Consider the following 22,731-nt stretch of genomic DNA (forward strand, 5'->3'; position numbering starts at 1 on the left):
TGCCAATCACAAAAAAAAAGAGGAACTAAACTGTACTTAATAGCACAAACATAAGGATCCTCATTAACTAAATGTACTTAATAGAAAAAAAAATAATGATCCTCATTAACTGAATCTAAATACAATCTTCATTCAGTGATTGATGAACTGCAGATGCTTGAGATGACATATGGGAAATAGACTCCTGCATGTGACATTGAACATTAGGGCAATCCATGCTCACATAAAGAGGAAAAGAAACCAATGCAGAAGCTTTATAGCTTAAGGCAGTGTCTCTTAAGCTGGCTCAATGCATAAGCTTTACTGCTTTACTGCCTTTTAGAGCACTGGTTAAGTGATCTGTGATATTACTCTTCTTTTTTTTTTTTCTGGCTATGTCTCTGCCCTGGTTTGATGTGCTTTTTGAACCTGTGGCTGGAAGAGATGGGAATAACACCCCTTTTTGTACAGTGTTAAGAACCAATGAATCATGTTGTATATATGGTGTTTTGCACTTAAAAGAACTGATATGCACTCGTCTATAAAAGAAAAATAAAAAATGCTAATTAATGTTTCACCTCTTCTTCTTTTTTCTCAGGTAAAAGAAAATCCTGGTCCAATTAAGGGAGGACTTGTTCCAATCTATGGTGCTGCAGGTCTAAGTTTTGTTATCTTTAATTTTGTGCAAAGATACATGCTAGCCGGCTATGAACTTTGTTTCATTGCCAAAGTTGGACGTTTCAAGTCTAAATGCAGGAATCCAAAAGTGTACAAAAGCAGGTGCATTTTTTTCTTTCAAGTGCTCATCAATGGCTGCTATGGAAAGCATATGTTCTTTGGAAGACATGTTCTCTTGAAAAGTACTAATAAAATGTCATGGCAAAGTAACAGGGATCTAATCTTGCATTGTTTTCTGGTTGTGTACAATGCTGCTCACAACCATGCCTGGTGTTAGCACCATTGGGATACTATGTGTACCAAAGATAGCAAGTAATTAAATTAAAAAATTGAGTCTACAAGATCATATTAGCATACCTAACAGCATACTAGTATTCGCAGGTCAAATAAAGGTTTAGCTTCGAAACATACCTCGTGAGCACTGAGACCTTCGTGAACAGAGCAACCCACAAACTTCGTGAGAGAGATGCAATTCGGTGACCTGCGACCTTCAGCTCTCAAACATACCTTTTGAGCAGATAAACTTTTCAGTCGCAGAGAGACCTTCGTGGAGCAGGCCACTATCTTCGTGAGCTGAGCAAACCACTAGGGTTTTTCCCTCGTTCGCAGAGAGAGCGGTGTGAGAGAGATGCAGTGAGCGGGGTGAAAGAGAGAGAATCATAAGCAGAGAGCTTCCTGAGAGAGATGCAGCTAGAGGGGTGAGAGAGAGAATCGTGAGCAGCTTCCTGAGAGAGACCTTCAACTTAGAAACATACCTTTTGACCAGAGAAACCTTCCAGTCGTAGAGAGAGACCTTCGCGGAGCAGGCCGCGGCCTTCTTGAGCAGAGCAAAACCCTAGGGGTGAGAGAGAGAATCACAAGATTAGAGAGTTTCCTGAGAGAGATGCAGCGAGAGGGGTGAGAGAGAGAATCGTGGGAGGGAACTTCTTAGGGGGTGTTTGGTTCGGTAAATCTTTGGGATGACATTCTTTAGAATGATAAATCTTAATTTTAGGAGTTGTTTGGTTCCACAAGGATGACCCTCATATCCGAGCACCCTACTTCCATGAATAACCATTTTACACAAGATGTGCTTCAAATCACCTAAACACCTAAACTCAAATATGATCAACGTTTTTTCGACCTAGTATAAAAGGAAAAATGGGAGAGACGTTCGGAAGCAAACGTCTAAACCCGCGACCCCTCAAACGGCGACACTCACCCCGTGATCTCTCCAAGTCCTGACCTACGACCTGCGACTTGTGAGGAATCTCATCGAGAGTCCGCCGTTGGCGACTGGTGAGCCGTCCATCGATCTCTCTGGTGGGCCCTCCATCGATCTCTTTGGTAAGCCCTCCAAAATTTATGGTGGGCCCAATCAAGGACGAATCTCTGGTTGATAGGTCAGGTGATAAGTTGTATAGTGCTGAAATTTGGTGGACACGTGACCCTACAATCACCTATTGGCATGTTAAGTTTTAACCTAAAAGTTTGCCACATGGTATAATGAAGCATTTAAAAATTGATGATTATCAATAGCGTGATTGATGAAGAGATTCATGACGTACATGGAAATGTTAGTCAACACATGGGAGGGTAAATGATTAAATTTGCATATAAATTTTGACATATGGTGAATTCATGTCATTTCCTAAGGGGGTGTTTGGTTCAGTAAATCTTTGGGATGACATTCTTTAGAATGATTAAATTTGCATATAAATTTTGACGTATATGGTGTTTGATTGAATACTAAGGCTATGTTTGGTTGCAAGATAAATTTAAAGGGAAGGAAAGTCAAATTTTCAAACTTAAGAAGAAAACTTTTTTTCTCCTGAATACATAATTTGAGCCATACTACAAATTATGCTTCAATGCAAAATTGTGGGGTGATCTTTTTTTTTTTAATGGAAAAACCATATATTTTTTTAAGATAAATCACTTTTAAATTATTTAAAAATATAAATTTTAGAAATAAATAAAAAATAATAAAAAATGTTATAGTTTTTCACTTCACCACTCTTATGTTTAACTAAACAATTTAATAGGAAGAATCACTACACATGATTAGGGTAACCAAACAGTTTTACAGTAAAAATCACTAAATAGATTTAGGATAACCAAACAGTTTTACAGTAAGAATCACTATACAGATTTAGAGTAACCAAATAGTTTTCAGGCAAGAAACATGTACCAGACTTAGGGCAACCAAACGATTTTTCAACAAGAAACACGATTAAGAAGAATGTCCATCAAAAGATTGACATCCATATCCGATACATACACCATTTGATTTACCGAACCAAACACCCCCTTAGGGATTGAAATTCAAACCTATCTTACGGTTTGGTCATAACTGGTTCAAATGGATGAATCGAGTCATCCAACCTTGTAAATCGGGTTTTGTTACATTTTAAGCCAATTCTAATCTTAACTGTTGGTTTAAAGGAGGACACGTGTCCTCTTTTGCATGTAGCAAAACAAAGAAAAACACGATTTCAAAAAACAGAGGATTTTTATCCGCAAATACTTGGGAGTACCATCGAATTTTGTATTATCAAAGGTTAAGGTCTTCCATGACATCAACGACAAGAGTCTTGGTCTTCTTCAGAAATGGAAACAACAACTCCTTACACCTGGAGGAAAAGAAATTCTATTGAAGTCAAAGGCACTATCCATGAACAATTATGCTTCTGCACATTTTAAACTCCCAATTGGACATCAAGACAAATTGAGATCTGCTACAATTGATCTCTTTTGGAGAGAACATAATGGGAAGAAGAAGCATCATTGGATTTTGTGGCGCGAACTCTACCGCTCAAGATCATCTGGAGGCTTAGGCATTAGAGATCCTAAATTACACAACCAAGCTATGCTAGTTAAGGTCTTGTCGCATCTCTTTAGTGATGCTACCTCCACTTGGGCATCTTTCATAAAGTTTATTTACCATCCAAGGACTGAGTTTCTTAATGCAACAGTGGGCTCAAACACTTCATGGTCATGGAGAAGCATTATAAAAGGAAGGAAAGTTTTGAAGCAAGGGCTAATTCGTATATGGGAAGATAATTGAGTGCGATCATCCCCTGATTTTAAGATTAAAACTGCAAAACCTTTGAACTCTCCGCTATCATGGGTCTGTGAACTCATTGATCAGGCCAACAGAAAATGGGATCTTAACCTTTTACAAGAGCTCTTCAACCCAGATGACATTGTTGCTATCCTTCAAATTCCTTATCTCTATTTCCTTGTGAGGATTCCTTGAAATGGGGTGCATCCAAATCTAGGTTATTTAACGTCAAGTCTGCTTATCATATGCTCTGTAATCTACAGGATAATGCTACCACTCGAGTAGCCTCAATTTCTCTAACTGTGTAGCCCATTGTACCATCGGATCTCGGAGGAACATATGGCCATGCACCACATTACCAAAAATACAAAAATTTCTTTGGAAAGCATGTGTTGGGGGTGTGGCGATAGGTGCTGCACTATCTCAAAGACTTGTTCCCCTTGATCCCCAATGCCCAATTTGTGACAATGGCCCAGAAACCATTGATCATATTCTCTTAGGTTGCAGCTATGTGAGAGCTATATGGTTAGGTAGTCCACTGTCTTACATACCCCCAACTGATGAAGACCCATCTCTTCATCAATAGATTCTTGGATGGGAAGACCTACACTGCCATGGTAAATTAGAAAGGACAAGATTGGCAACCCTCTGCAGTTTTATTATTTGGGGTATATGGCACGCTAGAAACAGCCTTACCTTCAATGGTTCGCTGAGGCACCCTATTGATGTTCTTCACCATGCTCAGCTGGCTGCAGCTGAATTTATGAATTCAAGAGAGCGACCTCAACCTACTCCCAGGAGTGCTATGCGGAAAGAAAGTTGTCCCCCCACTTGGTCCCCCCCACAGATCGGGTTTTACAAATTAAATTGTGACGCTTCTATGCTGAAATGCAAGACCAGTGGTGGACTGGGTGTTGTTCTTCGTAACCATTTGGAAATCCCTACAGCTGCAATATCTGAACCATGCTATTTCCAGTGATCCAGTCTATCTTGGTGGGTGAGGCGATGTCAATCAGATGTGGTATGCTGTAAGCAATTACCGATTGTGTTGAGAGGATCCAAATCGAGTCAGACAACAAGGACCTGATTTCCTACCTCAACAAGGATGTGCTCCATGTGCCAACTACTATCTGCCCCATTGTTCATGACAGCCTACATGTGTCTACCTATTTTCTACAATGTTCATTTACCCACATTTCCAGAGACGGCAATACTATAGCTGATTCTTTGGCCCGGAAGGCCCTATCCCAGGCGTGTAGGGTAGATTGGCCATTATCCACTCCATGAATTCAGGATTCATGTAACTCTAATTTCACGTGTTTTTTGTGTTTTAATGAATAGCTTTCATTCACCCCAAAAAAAAAAAAAAGTGGTCATAAATCTTTGATACGTATTTTAAAAGCATATAACATTTTCTTACCTTTCTTCCTTTTGAACAAATGCACAATCTCTTGACTGATAATTGTTTTGTCTACCAGATGTGTGCCTTTTACAAAGGTAGACCGAGAAAGGATACATTTGATTTGGAAAAGAGACTTCACCTTGTTAGTTAATAGTTCAGATATGATCATATAAGATACATTGCATCAACTAATTAACTTGAAATTGTCATAGAGACCAGGTTTTGGGCTCTTGGAATTAGAGTTATATTTGTTTGGATTTGGTTGCCAGGCATGTTCCCTATGATGAAGAAATTCTAGATTGAGGAGATTAAATCATCTTAAAGCTTGTCCAAGAAAGAAAAAAAAAAAAAAAAAAAAAATTCCAGATATGATAGCCATTAGGTCCAAGTGATTTGTTTATATTCGTAACTTTGACCGTTCCATTACTCTCATCAAGCAGTTACCAGGAAACTAAATAAATAAATCCCATCAAGCTCTAACGGTTTAACAAGTGATAAATTTATCTTGGGTGAGAGAATGCTACCTTGCTAGGGAAGCTACACGCCAACATGCAAGCCAATGGAAGGGTGTACAGGAGCATCTTCAGCCCAAGGGCAGCACAATCTTTCCACACCTATTGTGTCTAGGTGTGTACTTGCACTAGCGGGTAGCGTTCTTTCTTCCATTTATCTTATTATGAATACTCTTGTTGAAAGGATTTGAGGTTTTCATTAACTTTATTTATTTTTTAATCATGGAGACTTGAACCTTTGATTAGTATGAGGAAAAATATCTTCGATCCTATACAATAGCGGTAGGAGTTATAGATACCGAATACCAATACTAAAGCCGATGAATTAAAACCATACTTAACCGAATCAAAGTAGATTTGATAAGGTTTTGGTATGAAAAGGGTATCTTCTCGGTATAGTACAGTATCGATTTTTAAGATAAAACTATCCAATATGTACTGAACCATATCGATTTACTTGTTTTTAACCAAATACCGAATTACTGACTACATATATGATAAATTATGTAAAAGGCAAAAGTCGCAAAACCCTAAGTCCTTAACCATTCAAATCCTAATTTCTCTAAAGCTGAAGAAATTGGAAAGCTCTTGTAGGTGCAGCGCTGTCAATTGTTTTTTGTATTAAATAAGAAACCATATTTGTACCGAATAGAAATAGCGTTTTTTGATATCTACTCCTTGCTTTCAGTATCACATCAGAACCGTATCAAAATATCAAAGTCGTTCCGATTGACACTCTTATTTGTTTTACACAAGTCCAGGCATAGGGTCTTTGAGACAATTGGACTTGCTATGGGAGTTGGCGTCGTTGTCAATGATGTTGGAGTCGACTTTGATAAATTTCCCGATATTGTCGGATCTGCAAATTGTTCGATAATTGATGTTTTTAACATCTCTAATGATCCGTTTGATGTAAGCTGCATCTACAACGTTTATCTAGGGAAGTTTATTTTACCCATCCCCTAGTCAGGATGACCTTGTCAATAGTATGTGCAACACTCTGGTCAATTTTCATTCTTTGATTTTGAGTGATGTGTATCCAAACCTTGTGTTTATCATACATTCTATCTAAATGAATTTTGTATTACCAAAAAAGCATAGGGTCTGGGTTATATTTCCACTGGTGAAGGAAGTTTTCTTTCTCCCAAACAATGGCCTATATCCTTTGTCCCATTCCAAGCATGACCTTTACCATCTTCCAAATTCCAAGTAGTCCTGTCCAAAATCGGATCCGGGTTTTCATGGTCCCGATCCATTTCATGCCCTTGATCTTGCTACTAACTATTAGAAACTTTCCCACTGGAGGAGGGAAGTAAGAGAAACGGACTCACGGAGAGAGAGAGAGAGAGAGAGAGAGGGAGAGAGAGAGAGAGAATGAAGAGCATTCCACTACTTCTGATGGGCTGTGGAGGAGTTGGGCGCCAGCTCCTTCAACACATCGTGAGTTGCAGAAATCTCCACGCCAAGCAGGTAATGCAAAACTGGAAACCCAATTGAGATAGGTTATGATCATCGTCATCGTATTGGTTCCAGTAGTGTGCATTAACAATTTGTTTTGGTTTTCGACTAATTGATTTCAATCGATTAGTGAAGAAGAATGCTTCGAAGAGTGTTAAAATTTCTGATTGCATATCCCGAACTGTAGAAGTGATTTCTTACAATTGTTTGGTTGGTAAGCCGGTCTTAAGCATGTGGCCTTCACGCATGACTGCTGCGAAATAATTGGAGCACATGTGAAGCTTTGAACAATGGCTGTCAAGCACCAGAGAACTCTCTCTCTCTCACTTTTTTTTTTTTTTTAATAAAAAAAATTCTTTGATTGAGTTCTCTTTGGGTTCATATCATTTGTCCTGCAGTACAAGTAGAAGATGGAAATGGAAGGTGTGAACATTAACAATAAACAATCAGTCACTGTGATTGCACGTGGAAAACTTCTGAAATTACATACGGATGTTCTGAATAATATTGGGAGAACAGGCGGATGGGATTTAGGAGCCCTGAAACTTTAATCCTTGGATGCAGTATACATTTATTCATGGTAGGATTTGTAAAGATGTTAAAAATGGTGGACCTCCATGTAGGATCACCGAACATTTTCAATCAGAAATGGTGAAAATTTGTTGAAATGGGATCAATTAAAAAATGGGTATGTTACAAGAAAAAGATAAAGAAGTACGAACCAAAAGGAAGGCTGAGGACTCGTATGTGGTAAGGCACTACAGGAACACAAGGAAGCTACCTAGCCTGAGTTTGTGGTGCTAGATAGAGAGATGATAAAAATTTGGGAAGATGACTAGTATGGAAGGGGAAAATCTGTCATAATTGCCCCAAATTCTGTAAATTGACACAACTGCTGCTGATTTTTTTGTTTCATCAAAAGATTAGTCATGAATGGGTTAGGGCTTCCGTATTTTAGAAGCAAATGTAAGAGAAATGCAATAATATGTAGCCCTGCAAATCATTATAGAATAAGCTCCTCAGTGTAGTCAAGGGTATGATTCAACAAGATGGATGGAGAAGCCCAAAGGGTACAATGAAGTCCTTCTATGATTCGTTAACTGATACTTTTTTACTCCCTTTCACCAATCAACTGAATGTGGCGCAGTCTGGTTCCTGTGTGAGAAGAAAAGCTTTTGATTGGGTCCTAGTACAAGATAAAGTTTTGAGACTTGAAAACCTGTGGGGAAGAGGCTATGATTTAGCAAATTAGTGTAATTTGAGGCAGATGTTGAGACAGTTCTCCATCTCTTATTCTCTTTATATAGTTGCACGGTAGCTACTTTGATGTGGTGATTCTTTCTTTGCTGTTTTTGGGGTTTCTTGATGGAGCCAAAAGGTCTCTCAAGATATATTCTCATGACCCTTCATTTCTTGTGTGGAAAGAGGAATGTTGGTGTAGAAGATGGGGCCATTTGCCATATGTTTGGACTTTTGATGGTGAAAAGGAACATGGGAAAATGTGAAAGGTAGAGAAGGTGGATCCACAAGTTTGCCAATATATAGGCTCCGTGATGATGGGCAGATCAACTGTTTGCGAGGGTATTTAGGATGTATCCATACAGGGATTTGGGGATTTGTTATCTTTGTTATGCAACTGATACAAAGATTGCAATTCTGTTGTTGCTGATGTGGTCTGCATATAATTTTTGTGGAGCTGTCTGATACAATATGCATCTATAATTTTTTCTTGAAGCATATGAGTGGAAGTTATTTTTTCTGTTTTTTCAGTCAAATAAAAATGCTGAGAGCTGGGATTTCTTCTTTCTACAGAACAAAAGATTCACATCCAAGGTGTAAAGTATCACTTTCGGACAGCTTAATCAGAAAGCTAGTTTTAAGAGACGTCTCAGAGATGTATCAAAGAGATGTTAAGAGATGCTAGATATGCTTTGATATGCATGGATATGCTTATGATACATGCAAAACAAGTGTGTTAAGCATTTTACACCATAAAGAAGCAATAAATAATGATATCCAACCAATTTCAGGTTATCTTTGCCTTCAAGACTCACGGGTTCACAGCATTATGTGATTCAAATCTTCATTGGCAAGTGCAATATTAAATCTACTAATAAGTAATAAGAAGCAAGTAAGCAAGAAGATTTGAAAAGGGAAAATCTAGTTCTGTATTAGGCTATTGGCTTAAAGTAACCCCAAAAGGTTCAAACCAAGCAAACAATATGTAAGTATGAACAAACTACTAAGTATTAAGCAACATACTGTTAGAACTCTATCGAGAGAAAGTAGTAGTCTAGCGCAAGTCGCAGACTCCTCCCTTGGGTTTTCCTAGTCCTATTAGGACTGTGGGCTTGGGTATTCCTAGTCCTATTAGGAATATGGGTTTTCCTAGTCCTAATAGGACTGAATACAACTAGAAGTTAGCAATTAATATTAGTTTTCTATTTTGTTCTATTTAGTTCTTTTCTATTCTTAATAGGACTTGTAATAGCTTTTTATTTAATGAATGAAGGAGGGTAGCCCCAATCTAATTGATTGGGACTCCATTGGTCCACAATTTGTAGGACTCTCTCTCTCTTTTCTTCTCTTCTCTTTACTTGGTATCGGAGCTTAACAAGTTGCTAGTTTGAGAGTCGTTCAAAGGTATCATTCTACTAGTGAATCTCTAGTTCTTAGAATGATAAGAACTAGGGTTTCAATGATTTTGTTTGGGTCTCCTACTTCTTAATTTGTCTTGAATCAATTTGTTGCTATTGGCTGTTTGTCGTTGGTTTCGTCTCAAGGAAGGAGATGATTGTTTCGTCCTTAATAGCTGCTGGTTTTCTCAAGTAAGAAGTTTTTGGTTGCTACCCCTTTGCTTTGACAGTTGCTGGTTTTGCGGAGATGATTGCTTCAATTTCCATAGCTGTTAGTTTCTTCTTCTTCACAGATTTGCTATCGTCAGGGGAAGATGGGAAATTATTTTCTTGTGGTGCTCTTGGTTATGGGATTCTTTGTCATGGTGATTATTGGAAATTATTTGTCCATGTGTACTATACGTGATGGAGAGATTAAAGTCATTGTCTGCTCGGTTCAAGATTATGTCTGCTTAAGATTATTTCGTTTGAAGACATATCTGCTCGTGTTGGCTTTCCACTGATTTTCTGATGTGCTACATCATCGCTTACTCTTACTATCAATTTGCTGATCGAAGAGGAAGAGGGTTGCTGACTTGCTGGTTTGTTGCTATAGATTTGTTATCAAATTGCAGGTGAGATTGTGAGACTTGAATTCTGATCTTGCCGCTGCTGATCTGCTATGACTGTGTTCCAGAATTTTTTCTTTGATCTTTTGGTCTCGATGTGGAATGGCTTCTTGGTTGGAATCTGCAGGTCCTTCTGTTATCAACCTCCAACGAGAGTTTCGGGCATGTCTAATTCCATAGTAGTGAGTTCTCTCACTCGAAGTCAGGCACGGTTTCCACCCCCTGTTTGTTTTTGATTTCTAATTTCTCGTTTGGAAGGTTGAAGAAGAAATGGTTCTTCCACATTTCCACGATTACTGCAGTTCTCGTTTGGGTTTATTTTCTATTGAATGGATTTCCTTGCTGCTGGTCAAGTTTATTGTTGCTGCAATTTTGTTCGAGTCACTTTGATGGGATCGTTTTATGCTTTTTCTGCTTGATGCCATCGCTGCTTTGTGCTAACGATGGCGATGTTGGTTGTTTGCTGATTTACTAATTTTCTGATGGACAAGTTTATGCTAATTATCTGCTGGTTGAAGAAGTTTTGATTGTAGTCGATGGGTTTCTTTGAACTGTGTTGCATGACTTTCGAGGATGAAGACTGTCTATTAATTTTTGATAGAATCGATGATTTATTTCTCTTTGATTTGCTGATTTTGGTTGGAGTAGTGGAGTTGATGGATTGGGTTGAAGGAATCCATCTCGAACTGGTATTTCCCCTTTGTCCTGCTAGCTTTCTGGTTTCGTGTTTGTTAAGTTATCATTGGTTTTTGGTTGTTGATGCTCTTAGTTGGACATTTTATTTGATTATATGTTCTGATTTGCTACCATGAAGGGGATATTGTCATTCAATTGAAGTCGTGTTTGCTCGTGTGTATCCTCAGCAACATTTTTATCTTTTTAGAGATGGTATATTCAGCAACCTGATGCTGTTTGGTCACCAGCAACTTGATGCTGCTTGGTTTGGGGAGATCTCTATTTGAGGTTCGTGAGTGCTTTTGTTGTAGCTATTGGGAACTACCGTTTCTATTGGAGTGCCTTATTTGGGAAGGTCTTTTGATGTAGCTGTTGGGTGCTACACTTTTGTTAGAGTGCCTTCTTTGAAAAGGGCTTTTGGTGTTGCTATTGTTCATTGCTATTGGACTGCCTTCTTTGGGAAAGGCTTTATTTGGTATTGGAGTGCTTTCTTTGGAAGGGCTTTCGTTGCTTTTGGAGTTTCCGATGGCTTTATAATGGTTGATTGGAGTTCTCTCTGTGCTCATTGGAATTCTTGTTGGTCCATGCTGGAGCTTGCTGTTGCTATGTGTATACTCCAGCTTGAGGGGGAGTGTTAGAAGTATATCGAGAGAATGGAGTAGTCTAGCGCAAGTCGTAGACTTCTCACTTAGGTTTTCCTAGTCCTATCAGGAGTGTGGGCTTGGGTATTCCTAGTCCTATCAGGACTGTGGGCTTGGGTATTCTTAGTCCTATTGGGAATATGGGTTTTCCTAGTCTTAGTAGGACTGAATACAGTTAGAAGTTAGCAATTAGTATTAGTTTCCTATTTTGTTCTTTTCTATTCCTAGTAGGACTTGTAATAGCTATTCTATTTAATGAATGAAGGAGGGTAGCCCCAATCTAATCTATTGGAACTCTATTGCTCCACAATCGTAGGACTCTCTCTCTCTTTTCTTCTCTTCTCTTTACATGTTAGAAGTCTATCGAGAGAAATGAGTAGTCTAGCGCAAGTCAAAGATTCCTTCCTCCCTTGGATTTTCCTAGTCCTATTAGGACTGTGGGCTTGGGTATTCCTAGTCCTATTAGGATTGAATACAGTTAGAAGTTAGCAATTAGTATTAGTTTCCTATTTTGTTCTTTCCTATTCATAGTAGGACTTGTAATAGCTATTCTATTTAATGAATGAAGGAGGGTAGCCCCAATCTAATTGATGGGACTCCATTGCTCCACAATCGCAGGACTCTCTCTCTCTCTTTTTCTTCTCTTCTCTTTACATGGCTAGACTACTCCTTTCTTTCGATAGACTTCTAACACATTCATTATATATATATATATATACACTTTAACTTACATCATGTGCATACACATTAACAATATTGGCTCAGTGGTAAAAGTTTGGGCTGGCAGGTTAAATGCCAGGGTTCGAGTTTTGAAGGCAGCCAATATCAAAGGTTTGCGCCGGCTCCAAACTTATAGGCAGGACCAACTCTAGGTAATGCCATTTTTTTTTTTACATGAATACTGATACTCTACTTGTAACATATTAAATATACCTAAAGTAGTAAGCAGCTATTAATAATAAGTACTGTGGAACAAACGTAATTATAAATTATCTATCACAAATCATTCATGATGATCCAAATCTGGGTCAATTTTCCAATTTAGACGTGATACTTGAAAAAAACAAGTAATAAAAACCAAGATTCAAGCCAAAAAAAAAAAAAAACAATTTGTTTAACATACTTCAGCCCATGGCTTTGATGTACAATCTCTACTTTGATGAGCTTTAATACAAATTTTTGCTTGTTTAATCACTCCTATGTCATTTTTGAGTGTGGAAGGGATCCACGTAGTTCTTGACCAAATATTCAGACGAGGAAGAAGTTTTCTTTCAACAGCTGGTTTTTTATTTTGGGGGTTTTGGCCGCCACTTGTGTATCGAGTGTATTGGTACTGTATTGGTCCGTATCAGTTTTGTACTTGGTTTTTATGTATCGGTTTGATATCATATCGACATGGCCAATCTCAATATGTATTGGCCGTTTCGGTCTGTATCTTATTGATAGTTTGATACTTGATACCATGATTCACACCACCTGTGGCTGTTGCCCCATAAATGAGATAAAAACTAATGGCAAAATCATCCTGCCAAAATTTGATGGCCCCTGCTTACTGCACTCAGCATAGGAAAAAAAAAAGAAAAGAAATTCAGCTAGTATAGAAATACTATTCATTGGGTGTTTCCACTTTAGAAAACTTGCGTCTGAAAAGGAAAAATGATCCTGGTCCACAGGTTTTTTTTACTTATTTTGAATTGCCTAAACAGAAGCATGTAAATATTGATGAGAATATATATGGATAGATGCTGATTATCCAATATGCATGGCTAGTGTAAGGCCAAGTCATCAGTGACTCAACCCCTGAAAAGGATCTCAATTGCAACCAGAAAATAACCAACTTCAGAAGCAATAGCTACAAGTATTGGATGTGCTTTATCTTTCAATCAAAGAGAGGTCTATTAGAAGGGATCAATCCCTAAAAATCTTAGCCCAAACTATCGGTTAGATGCTGAGATATCAGCAGATCATGAAGTTAGAAAGTAGGTCTCTGATTTAGTAAGTAATGTGATATAGACAAATCCAACCGCTGGATCAGCACCAAATCAGTATCGAAGGAAAGGGTTTGAATAATGATTCCGTCCTCCAAATATCAACAGCAACTGATGGTTGGATCTGGAGATCAGTCCACTTGAGGTTGCAGAAGTAAGAACTCAGATCTGCAGAACCGCAGGTACTTTCCTTGAAGCTTCAACCAGAATTGACAGAAGGATCTGATAGGGCAATATTGCAGTGATCAGCAGCCACTGAGCCTTCGGTTGAATCTCAGCTATGAAGAAAACTCTCATAACATGAACTAGAAACAATCAATAGGGAAGAAAAGGAAATAGAAAAGGGTGATTGGGTGGACCGTGCCTCTCACTCTCTCCTAGGCATCTCACTACAAGGTCTCTCACCTCACTGCATCTCACCAGTAATTCTTTGCACAAAGCAAGTTTTTTTCATTAATAAAATCATTCGGAGACCTCGTATCTGACTACAACATATGGACTTTGGAATAGAGCCTCAAAATAGAAACTTAAAGAAAAAAGGAAACTAATGAAAATAGAAAGTCTCTAACAAGTGAGATCTTTCCTTGGACAAGACTAAGTAATCAAAAGAAAAGAAACAAACTAAGAAGGAAACAAATCTTGAAACAAAAATCTTCTAGAAGCTGTGGCTTGCTGTCCAAGACAAAACTATCCCTCTCAAGCTGTCCAAATGAGTCCACACTACTGTTCATGTGAACAGTACCACGTAAACAGTGTCATATGAACAGTACTCATAGTACTGTTCACGTGAAAAGTAACAATCATTAATATTGTCATGCTTAGATCTACAGATGAGACTCGTCAAAGAATTCTTTGTAATCCCACTGAGTGTTTATAAATTTATAATGTATGTATCCTAGGACTTGGAAGCATGGATATATTGCCATTTTGTATAAATTATGGTTTCCACTTACTGATATTCTTTTATAATTGAGAATGCTATTGTTTGACAAAGCTATACTTTTTTCTAACAGGGAGTGCTTCTGCGTGTTGTGGGTGTATGCGATAGCAAATCCCTGCTTGTTGCAACTGATGTGTTCACAAAAGACTTAAATGACTCCTCCTTGATGGAAATTTGCCGGGTTAAGTCATCCGGTTCTTCTTTGTCAATGCTGAATGGGTTAGGTAAGACCTATATGTGTAGTTATAATATGTGTTTGTCACAGATATGAGGGGTTAAGTCATCCGGTTGATACAGTGTATGTTCAATTTTTCTTCATGCTGATTTTATTTTGATGGGTTATTTATCTGTGGCACGGTTTCTCAATTCTCTCATGTATATCTATGTGTTGTGATGACAAAGTTGATGTTTTCTGGGTTAAATCTTCAAGGAAACTTATCAGATGTTCTTTTTGCTGTTCTTTTCTTTCTGATTGTGTGATTAGGCGAATTCCAAATTTTCATGGACATGGAATCAACAAGAAAAGCTGTAGAAATTGCGGGACGTCTGAGCAGAACGACTGGTTGGTAGCAGTCATAAGCTCACATGTTTTTGTCATTGATATGTGCAATGTGCTAGTGCCTAGTTACATCTTATCTAACCTGGTTGCGTCTTGAACATTGGGCTATTTTGTTCAAATTTATGGATATTGAATATGAAAGTAGTTGTTGAAGCTAGATATTGCTATTTGGTCGCCTATTTCCATTGTCACAGATCATTGAAGTAGATGAAGAGAGGTGGTTCCAGCACAAGTATTCAAACTGGGACAAGCCCAAATCCTAGTCTAATGGATTAAATAAGTAATCTAATGGCTGGGATTTTTGTTTTCTCTAATTTCTATTGTACACCTTGGAAATGTACAGGCCATTAAGTCTAGGAGAAAGTTCCAATGAGGGTCTAGAACCCTACAGCCTCTCTATAAGATGATCTTCCTGTAAGCATTTGAAATCAAAATTTGAATGAAATTGAGTTTATACAATTCTTCTGTGAGAAAAACTGAGTTGCTGTGAGATTCTGTTCCTAGTGAAAGGCTGGGATGGTTGGTAAGATACTAGCCAAGGCTTGGGGTGAGACTTTCCAAGTCGTATCCTTCTAGCCTAGGCTTGGGGTGAGACTTTTCAAGTCGTATCCTTCTTCTGTCTTATTTCCTCTATTCTGTCTCTGCAATTTTTAAGTAAGTATATTAATTTTGTTTCAATATAGTTATTGTTGCTCCTGTGGCTTATCTGAAGACATGTTATTGCTTATCATTAGGGCATAACAGAACCTGAGTAAATACCGACTTACTGCAGTCAAAACATACCTCTGATACCCCTGTTTGGAATAACTTTATTTTGGACTTTTCTTATCAAAAGCATCTAGTCTATTTTGAGTTCTGAAATTTTCTCTTAAATCTGATCCTTTTTGGGTGCTGTAATCCTGTTATCTTGGATTGGTTCTGATTTGTTAGAAGGTTAGACTAGGCTCCATTAATCATCCCCTCATATCAGCCAAGACTAGTTATTTCTTTTTATTATTGTTCTATACAGGTTTGGCAGTTGTTGATTGCTCTGCCAGTTCTGAGGCCATTGAGGCGCTAAAGCAGTTTATTGATATTGGCTGCTGTGTTGTGCTGGCGAATAAGAAACCTCTTACATCTTCCATGGTTAGTAAGCTCTCATAAGAAATCAGATCAACTCTTGCTATTCTTGCACTATAATTGAAATTCTGCAGTGGAAGAAATGTCACCTTCTCTCTATGTATCTATCTAATGAGTGCATTTAATCTTCAGATATTTTTTCTTTTCACTCTTCCAAATTTCACATGTCAATTTTAAATTAGTTAATAAAAATAGAACATGGTATGATTCCCCGATATGATCAGTCTATAGGTGAAAAAGAAAAATCTGCATGTCCCTATCTCCTTGCTTGTAGCTCCTTGTTCGCTTGCTCAATTTTCTGAAGTATGTAGTGGAAATAATTTGTTGCTTCACTTGCAGGAGGATTTTGAGAAATTGTTCTCACATCCACGTCGCATCCGACATGAATCAACTGTAAGTACTCTTATTTCTTAAGTTGCCACATATGGCTTTTACATATGCTTGTTGAATAGAGGAGTGAAGTATATATATTATTGATGGCCATAATTATGACCATTGCTCTGGCTCGTGAGAGAAGATTGATGTTATTTGAATTATTTTTCTTATTTGGTTTTGTGATAAAGCAAAACACTGTTGCTATTTTCAGATAATCTCAACATATATAAGCTGAACTGACAGGCCAAATTCTGCCAATTCCTAGCTTATCTCTCAGTGTTTTCCAACAAGTGCTATCCAATCCTTAAAAAAAAAAAAAATAAAGATATTTTTGGGCCTATTATTCATAGGCAAAAGTTAAAAAAAGGTGTAAATGGAGTTGATCCTGACAATCAAAATGTCCTTGTGGGTGATCCTGATGGTTCTTCATAGTCGGATGTTCTGGATCATCATGCAAGGTTCAAAATTCGGTTAGATTGAAATTAGCAAAATTTTGACCGAAACAGTGCTTTTTTTTCCTGTGAGTTTCGCTTCGCCATTTCAGGTGGCAGTCAGAGGAAATGATTGAAATTTCAATGAAACAGTGCATTTTGTGACCGAAATTAGTGAAATTTCGACAGAAATGAGCAAAATCAGTTAAATTTTGACCAAAATTATGCTGTTTCTAGGTTTTCGCCTCCTGTCTCGTCTCGGGCATGTTGTAACTAGCAAAATTTTGCTGAGATTTCAGCCATTTTTTGAACTATGCATGCATGTCATCTTCAATGTGGCAAATGTTTCTCTGTCAAGGCTGTTCTTCACCGCCTGCAGTGTAAAAGGACAGTAGCCTGCTGCTTTCTCAGGGTCCCAATAGGGATGTATCCCGACAGTCCTAACCATTGGGATTCATGCAAAGACTTAAATCTGTGTCTTCACGCTGGCAGCGTGAGCTTCCTACAATCCACCCTGCAGTAGCCCCTCCTTCAAAGCCTACATAACAAGAAAAGACCCTTGGTCTTGAAAACAATTACAAAGTTACATCCTAGAAAGAGGGCATCAGGCTTATCCTGCCCAATGCAGTAGGACGATCTTTGATAGGAGTATTGCCCACGGAGATGGCTTTGCATCTCTTTTGTTTAGTGTATTTTTTTTATGTACATATTTGCGTGTATTCATATATGCGATGTGGAAATAGTTAACTAGTTAACTGTATAGTTATAGTGTACATCAGTAAAAAGATTTTTAGTTCCCTATTGAATAGGGAAAAAGCACAGACTAAAAAAAAAGAGTGAAAATTTGACTTTTCTTTGGAGACTTGATGATGGAGGGCCAATAGAGGTAGGGAAGACTCGTTGAGATGAATTTAGAATTGCAGGGGAGGGAGAGAGGATTCGCACAAGAGAAAGGGGGGTAGAAGAGAATAGAGCACACTGCCCGTAGGCACTCAAACATTCAACTCATTCTTCTATTTTTCAAATCTAAGTTCTAATTGCATGATTACATGTATTTAAGTAGTAAAAGAAGCCGGCATTAAAAGGTTACCTACTCTAATTTGGAAACTCAAATTTATTGGAAACTAAATCCTAATTGCTATATCCTATTTAAGCTACCAAAAATAAAAGACTGCATGAAAATAGAAATAAAATCCTAAAAGATCCTAGAAGTCAAAGACTCAAATTGGATCCAGTTCAACTTTGTCTGGATATCCATCTGGATTGGTTCATGGGTGTGCATTGCATCAACTCCCCCGATGCTGAGAAAAACTTGTCCACGAGTGACGAGTTTTGAAGAAGGGTAGCAATAGAAATCTAAGGCATATGGAAAGTCAGAAGGGTGTACAAATTTTTGTTTCAATCAAGGATGCCATGTTGTTCCTCTAACCAACCTCCATCCAATTTAATAATGTGCTGAGGAGAATCAAACACTTCACAGAAAACACCATCATAATAATGAGAAATAGGGAATTCGTCGAATACATCATCTTTTGACTCAAAAAAATAGTCTAATTGGTTTTTGACAACATATCCACCACAGATCTTGAGACAAAATAGTCATTTAGTTGCTCATCAATCAACAAATTAGCAAGCTTTCCATTGGGTGGTCGCAATCTAAATTTGAACACAAAGCAATCCATGGGAATAATGAAAGGCTTAAATAAAAGGAGTGGCAAAACAGTAAATAAACTGAAGTTTATGATGGGATGGTGGACTTGTAATTTGGAAGGTTGAATTAGAAACTCCTAAGAATATGTCACGTAAGGGATGGGAGGGGGCAAACTTGGAAGCTAGTTATAAAATAGGACAATGGGGAAAAAATAAGGAAAGGAGTGGTAAATAGGGGAAAACAAAAGAAGGGATGATGTAACCTTTAAAATAAGAAGGTGGAATTTAATATTGAGTTACCAACATTCTTTGACCTGGATAAAACCCAACAAGGAAAAGGGAAACTGAGGAGGCTTTTCTTCTCTGTCAAAGCAAGGGAACAATGAGAACTGCAACAGAGGGGGCCGACGCGAGGAAGACAGAGGAAACCCAAGGGAGTCTTCTTCTGGCTGTGGTAAACAGCAGGAAGGCAGCGGGGATGCTCCAGGAGGTCTGATGGAAAACCAGGAGGACAGGGAGACTTCAACAGAGGCGTTGAGATGAGGAGGTCAAGCACATATATGTGTATGTGTCCTGGTCTCTCTTACTCTTGCTTCTCTTCTTCTCTTCTTCTCTTCGTCCCTTTTTTTTTTTCTTCTTTTCTCTGTGATGCCTCTTGTTCTCTATGTTCCTTTCTCTTTTTTTTTTTTTTTGACAGTCACCGGAACCCTAGTAGAGGGGTTCAATCGAAGGAAAGGGGAAAGAAAAGGTGTGGTGTGGTTTGCTGCGGAGAATTGGTTCACCGAGGTTCTTTTCTTCTTTGGCTGATGGAGCTCTAGGCCGAGGGAAGTGGTTGTTGAAAATAGGGGAAGTGGAAGAGAAGTCAGTGGGGGAGGGTTATTGCTGGGAATCGATGGGATGGTTTGGGTTTTTATTTTTTAATTTTTTTTATTGCCGTTCTCAGTCTTGGCGGAAACCTGAACAGAGAATGGGGAGAAGGTGGGAAGGAAAGGAGATAGAGGGAAGGTAAAACAGAGAGAGAGAGAGAGAACGAAGGAGAGGATCCTTCAGCTCTGATACTAAATTGATGGAGGACCGGTAGAAGTAAGGAAGAATCCTTGAGATGAACTCAGAGTTGCAGGGGAGGGAGAGAGTATTGGCACAAGAGAAGGGGGGGGGGGAAGAGAATCGCACACACTGACCATAGGCACTCAAACACTCAACTCAACTCATTCTTCTATTCTTCAAATCTAAGTTCCAATTGCATGATTACATGTATTTAAATAGTAAAAGAAACTAACATTAAAAGGAAACCTACTCTAATTTGGAAATTCAAATTTATTGGAAACTGAATCCTAATAACTATCTCCTACTTAAGCTACCAAAGATAAAAGACAGCGTGAAAATAGAAATAAAATCCTAAAAGATCTTACTAGTCAAAGACCCAAATTGGAGATCCGGTTCAACTATGTCTGGATACCTAGATTGTTCTGATCGTTCCATGGGTGTGCATCTGCATCACTTGAATCCAGTTCTGCTTCAACTAATTGTATTATGGTGTCATATCTTAAGCATCTTTATTAGATTACTCATTGAACATCTGTAGTTGGATTTTGTGAGAGTGTCGTCATTATTTGAATCTTGTATTTTGCTTGAGATATATTGCTTCAACCAACAAGATGCATATATTCCTTGAGGTTCATCCCTGGGTGAGGCATCAAAACAAAGCTTTGTAACTGCAATGGAAAAGTTTATGTGTTCTTGAATCATATGCATCAAATGGTGAGGCATATGCCACAGCCTTTGTAACACCTCAACCTTGAAGTATACTCCTCAATAAAAATACATAGACATATGTGTGTGTGCATCAGTAGTTATATACTTTGTATTTTAAGAGGAGGCATTGAAAAAAGCCCTGAAGTTTAATGGCAAGCATCAAAGTTCTTGGACCATATGCATCAAAATTGAGGCATACTGTGAAGCATATGCCTTATGCCCTTTGCATGCCTCATCCCCTGAGGTGCACTCCTCAATAGCAGAGACAGAGCTGCATGCTTGTGTTCATCCTTAGTTATTTAGTTTGTATTAAGAGGATATTTACTTGGAAGGAAGCATTATTATTCCTCTTTTTTTTTTTTAATTTTTTTTAAATACAAGCTACTTAACCAACTTAACAGATTTTTGCCTTATTGTGCTTGCTCTGATGTTTGACAAGTAAAATACCAAAATGTCTCACTTCATGCTCAACATTTCAAAATACTTTTCTAGAAATAATTTTGACTTTGTACTTGACAATTATTAACTAAAATATGATAATTTCATTTTGAAAATTTTGTTAGTGTTTATTTTATTAATATCCGTTTCTTCAGAGTGATGCAATTCTTTTCTTGATAGCTTCTTAAGTTTTTTGTTTGTTTGTTTGTTTGTTTGTTTGTTTTTTTGAGAGAATTATAGAATTTGAGCTTACTCTACTGAATGGATATATTTCTCTTTGGTAGGTTGGTGCCGGCCTTCCCGTCATAACATCTCTAAACCGCATACTTGCATCTGGGGACCCCATCTATCGTATTATTGGGAGTTTGAGTGGTACTGATTCTTTCTATTATTTGCTTTGTGAATTAAACATTTATGAAACTTTCTTTCATATGTAGGCTTTTATGCATGTATTTCTAGGTACACTTGGGTATGTTATGAGTGAACTAGAGGATGGGAAACCATTCAGCCAAGTTGTGAAGGCTGCGAAATCTCTCGGTTATACTGAACCAGGTCAGTTTATTGTAGTTTGAATCAAACAATTGTGTTCTTGGCTTGTGAAGTTTGTTTACACTGTACACAAGATTCCTTGTGTTCAGATGTATGTGTAACCATGTAGAAGGCTAGGTGGTAATGTGCTGTAATATGTTATGGAAGTGTGGAACAGAACTTACACTTTAGAAGAGGATATAGGGATAGGAAAATGGGCAAAGTGAAGGAACTTTTGTTGAGATCCTTTCAAAATGTGACCACTTTCAATTCCTTCAAGGACAAGCAGGTGTTAGTTTTAAATGATAATAGTAACTTTTCAGCTTTGTATTTATGGTGTGTAACATTGTCTGTGCAAATGATGAAACCCCATGGTTCTTTCCCTCAAAAGGTTATTAGGAAATCCAAAGGTCACTTGAAATTCAGGAACTAGGTTGCAGAATCAATCACAGAAGAGCGATGTGAGAGAGAGGGGGTTTCATTTCCTTAATTTGTCTCAGATGTCTTGGATTTTCCCTGAAGATATGAAGAAGCACAACTTCTTTTGGCATTTGGCTCCTTTTTGGGAAGAATGGGAAGTTTCTATGGAAAGGGATATTGTTAGCCATTCAGTGGTAATTATGAATAGATATAAAGGAAGGGAATTTGGCTTCTTTTGGGAGGAACGAAATGCAGGACTATTTGGGATTAAATTGCATAGGTCAAGATGGTAACTGATAAGACAAAGTGCAGGGTTGTAAACTGGGCAAAGTTGAAATGATCTTTAGAAAATCCAGGCTGATCAATTATGTGGAGACTGCAGCCTCATAATTTTTTCGAGGGAAGAGTATGCAGACTGGTAATTCTTTGGCATTGGTCAAATTGAACGTTGATGGTGCTCATTAGGGAACCCTGGGTCTTCTTGTATTAGGGGCATTATTTGAAGATGGGACAGGTCCATTGTTGGAATCTTTTCTGGGCAAATAGGAGGAGATTCTATTAGACCTGAGTTGGCAGCATTAAAAACTTGGGTGGAGCTACATCAAGAAGGGATTCACTTGTGGGTTATGGAGGGACCTCTACACATGCTATTTGATTGATGGAGAGAACCAGGAAGATGAACAATAGTGCTTCACTCATTACATCGGGTCTGTCTGGTTCCTTATTTCTCACATGCATTTCCAATTACAGTGGAAGACTACATCTGCTAATGGGGTGGCTGATGATTTGGAAAACCAGGGGTTGTTTGCCCAAGGGTGTGTTTTAGAGATGACATGCCATTATCAAATTTCAAGACCTATCATGGTTTTTTCTGTCTTTTTTTTTTTTTTTTTGGG

At 38.1% G+C, this 22,731-nt stretch overlaps 1 protein-coding gene across 2 annotated transcripts in view; it reads left to right on the top strand.

Moving 5' to 3' along the window:
• Positions 1-6,923: 6,923 nt before the first annotated feature.
• Positions 6,924-22,731, top strand: part of LOC122058263 (bifunctional aspartokinase/homoserine dehydrogenase 1) — a 55,770-nt gene continuing 39,962 nt past the window's right edge. Inside the window, exons 1-8 of one of the 2 annotated variants that reach the window (XM_042620873.1) lie at positions 6,949-7,084; positions 12,420-12,504; positions 14,634-14,784; positions 15,045-15,122; positions 16,129-16,244; positions 16,578-16,631; positions 21,172-21,259; positions 21,347-21,439. In XM_042620873.1, coding sequence (XP_042476807.1) covers positions 14,727-14,784; positions 15,045-15,122; positions 16,129-16,244; positions 16,578-16,631; positions 21,172-21,259; positions 21,347-21,439 — 487 coding nt within the window. In that variant the 5' untranslated portion in view covers positions 6,949-7,084; positions 12,420-12,504; positions 14,634-14,726. Of the gene's footprint in view, positions 7,085-12,419; positions 12,505-14,633; positions 14,785-15,044; positions 15,123-16,128; positions 16,245-16,577; positions 16,632-21,171; positions 21,260-21,346; positions 21,440-22,731 lie in introns of both variants that reach the window. The other variant, XM_042620872.1, reaches the window with a different exon arrangement.

This window comes from Macadamia integrifolia, chromosome 12 (genome assembly GCF_013358625.1).
Source record: "Macadamia integrifolia cultivar HAES 741 chromosome 12, SCU_Mint_v3, whole genome shotgun sequence".
Taxonomy (NCBI): domain Eukaryota; kingdom Viridiplantae; phylum Streptophyta; class Magnoliopsida; order Proteales; family Proteaceae; genus Macadamia; species Macadamia integrifolia.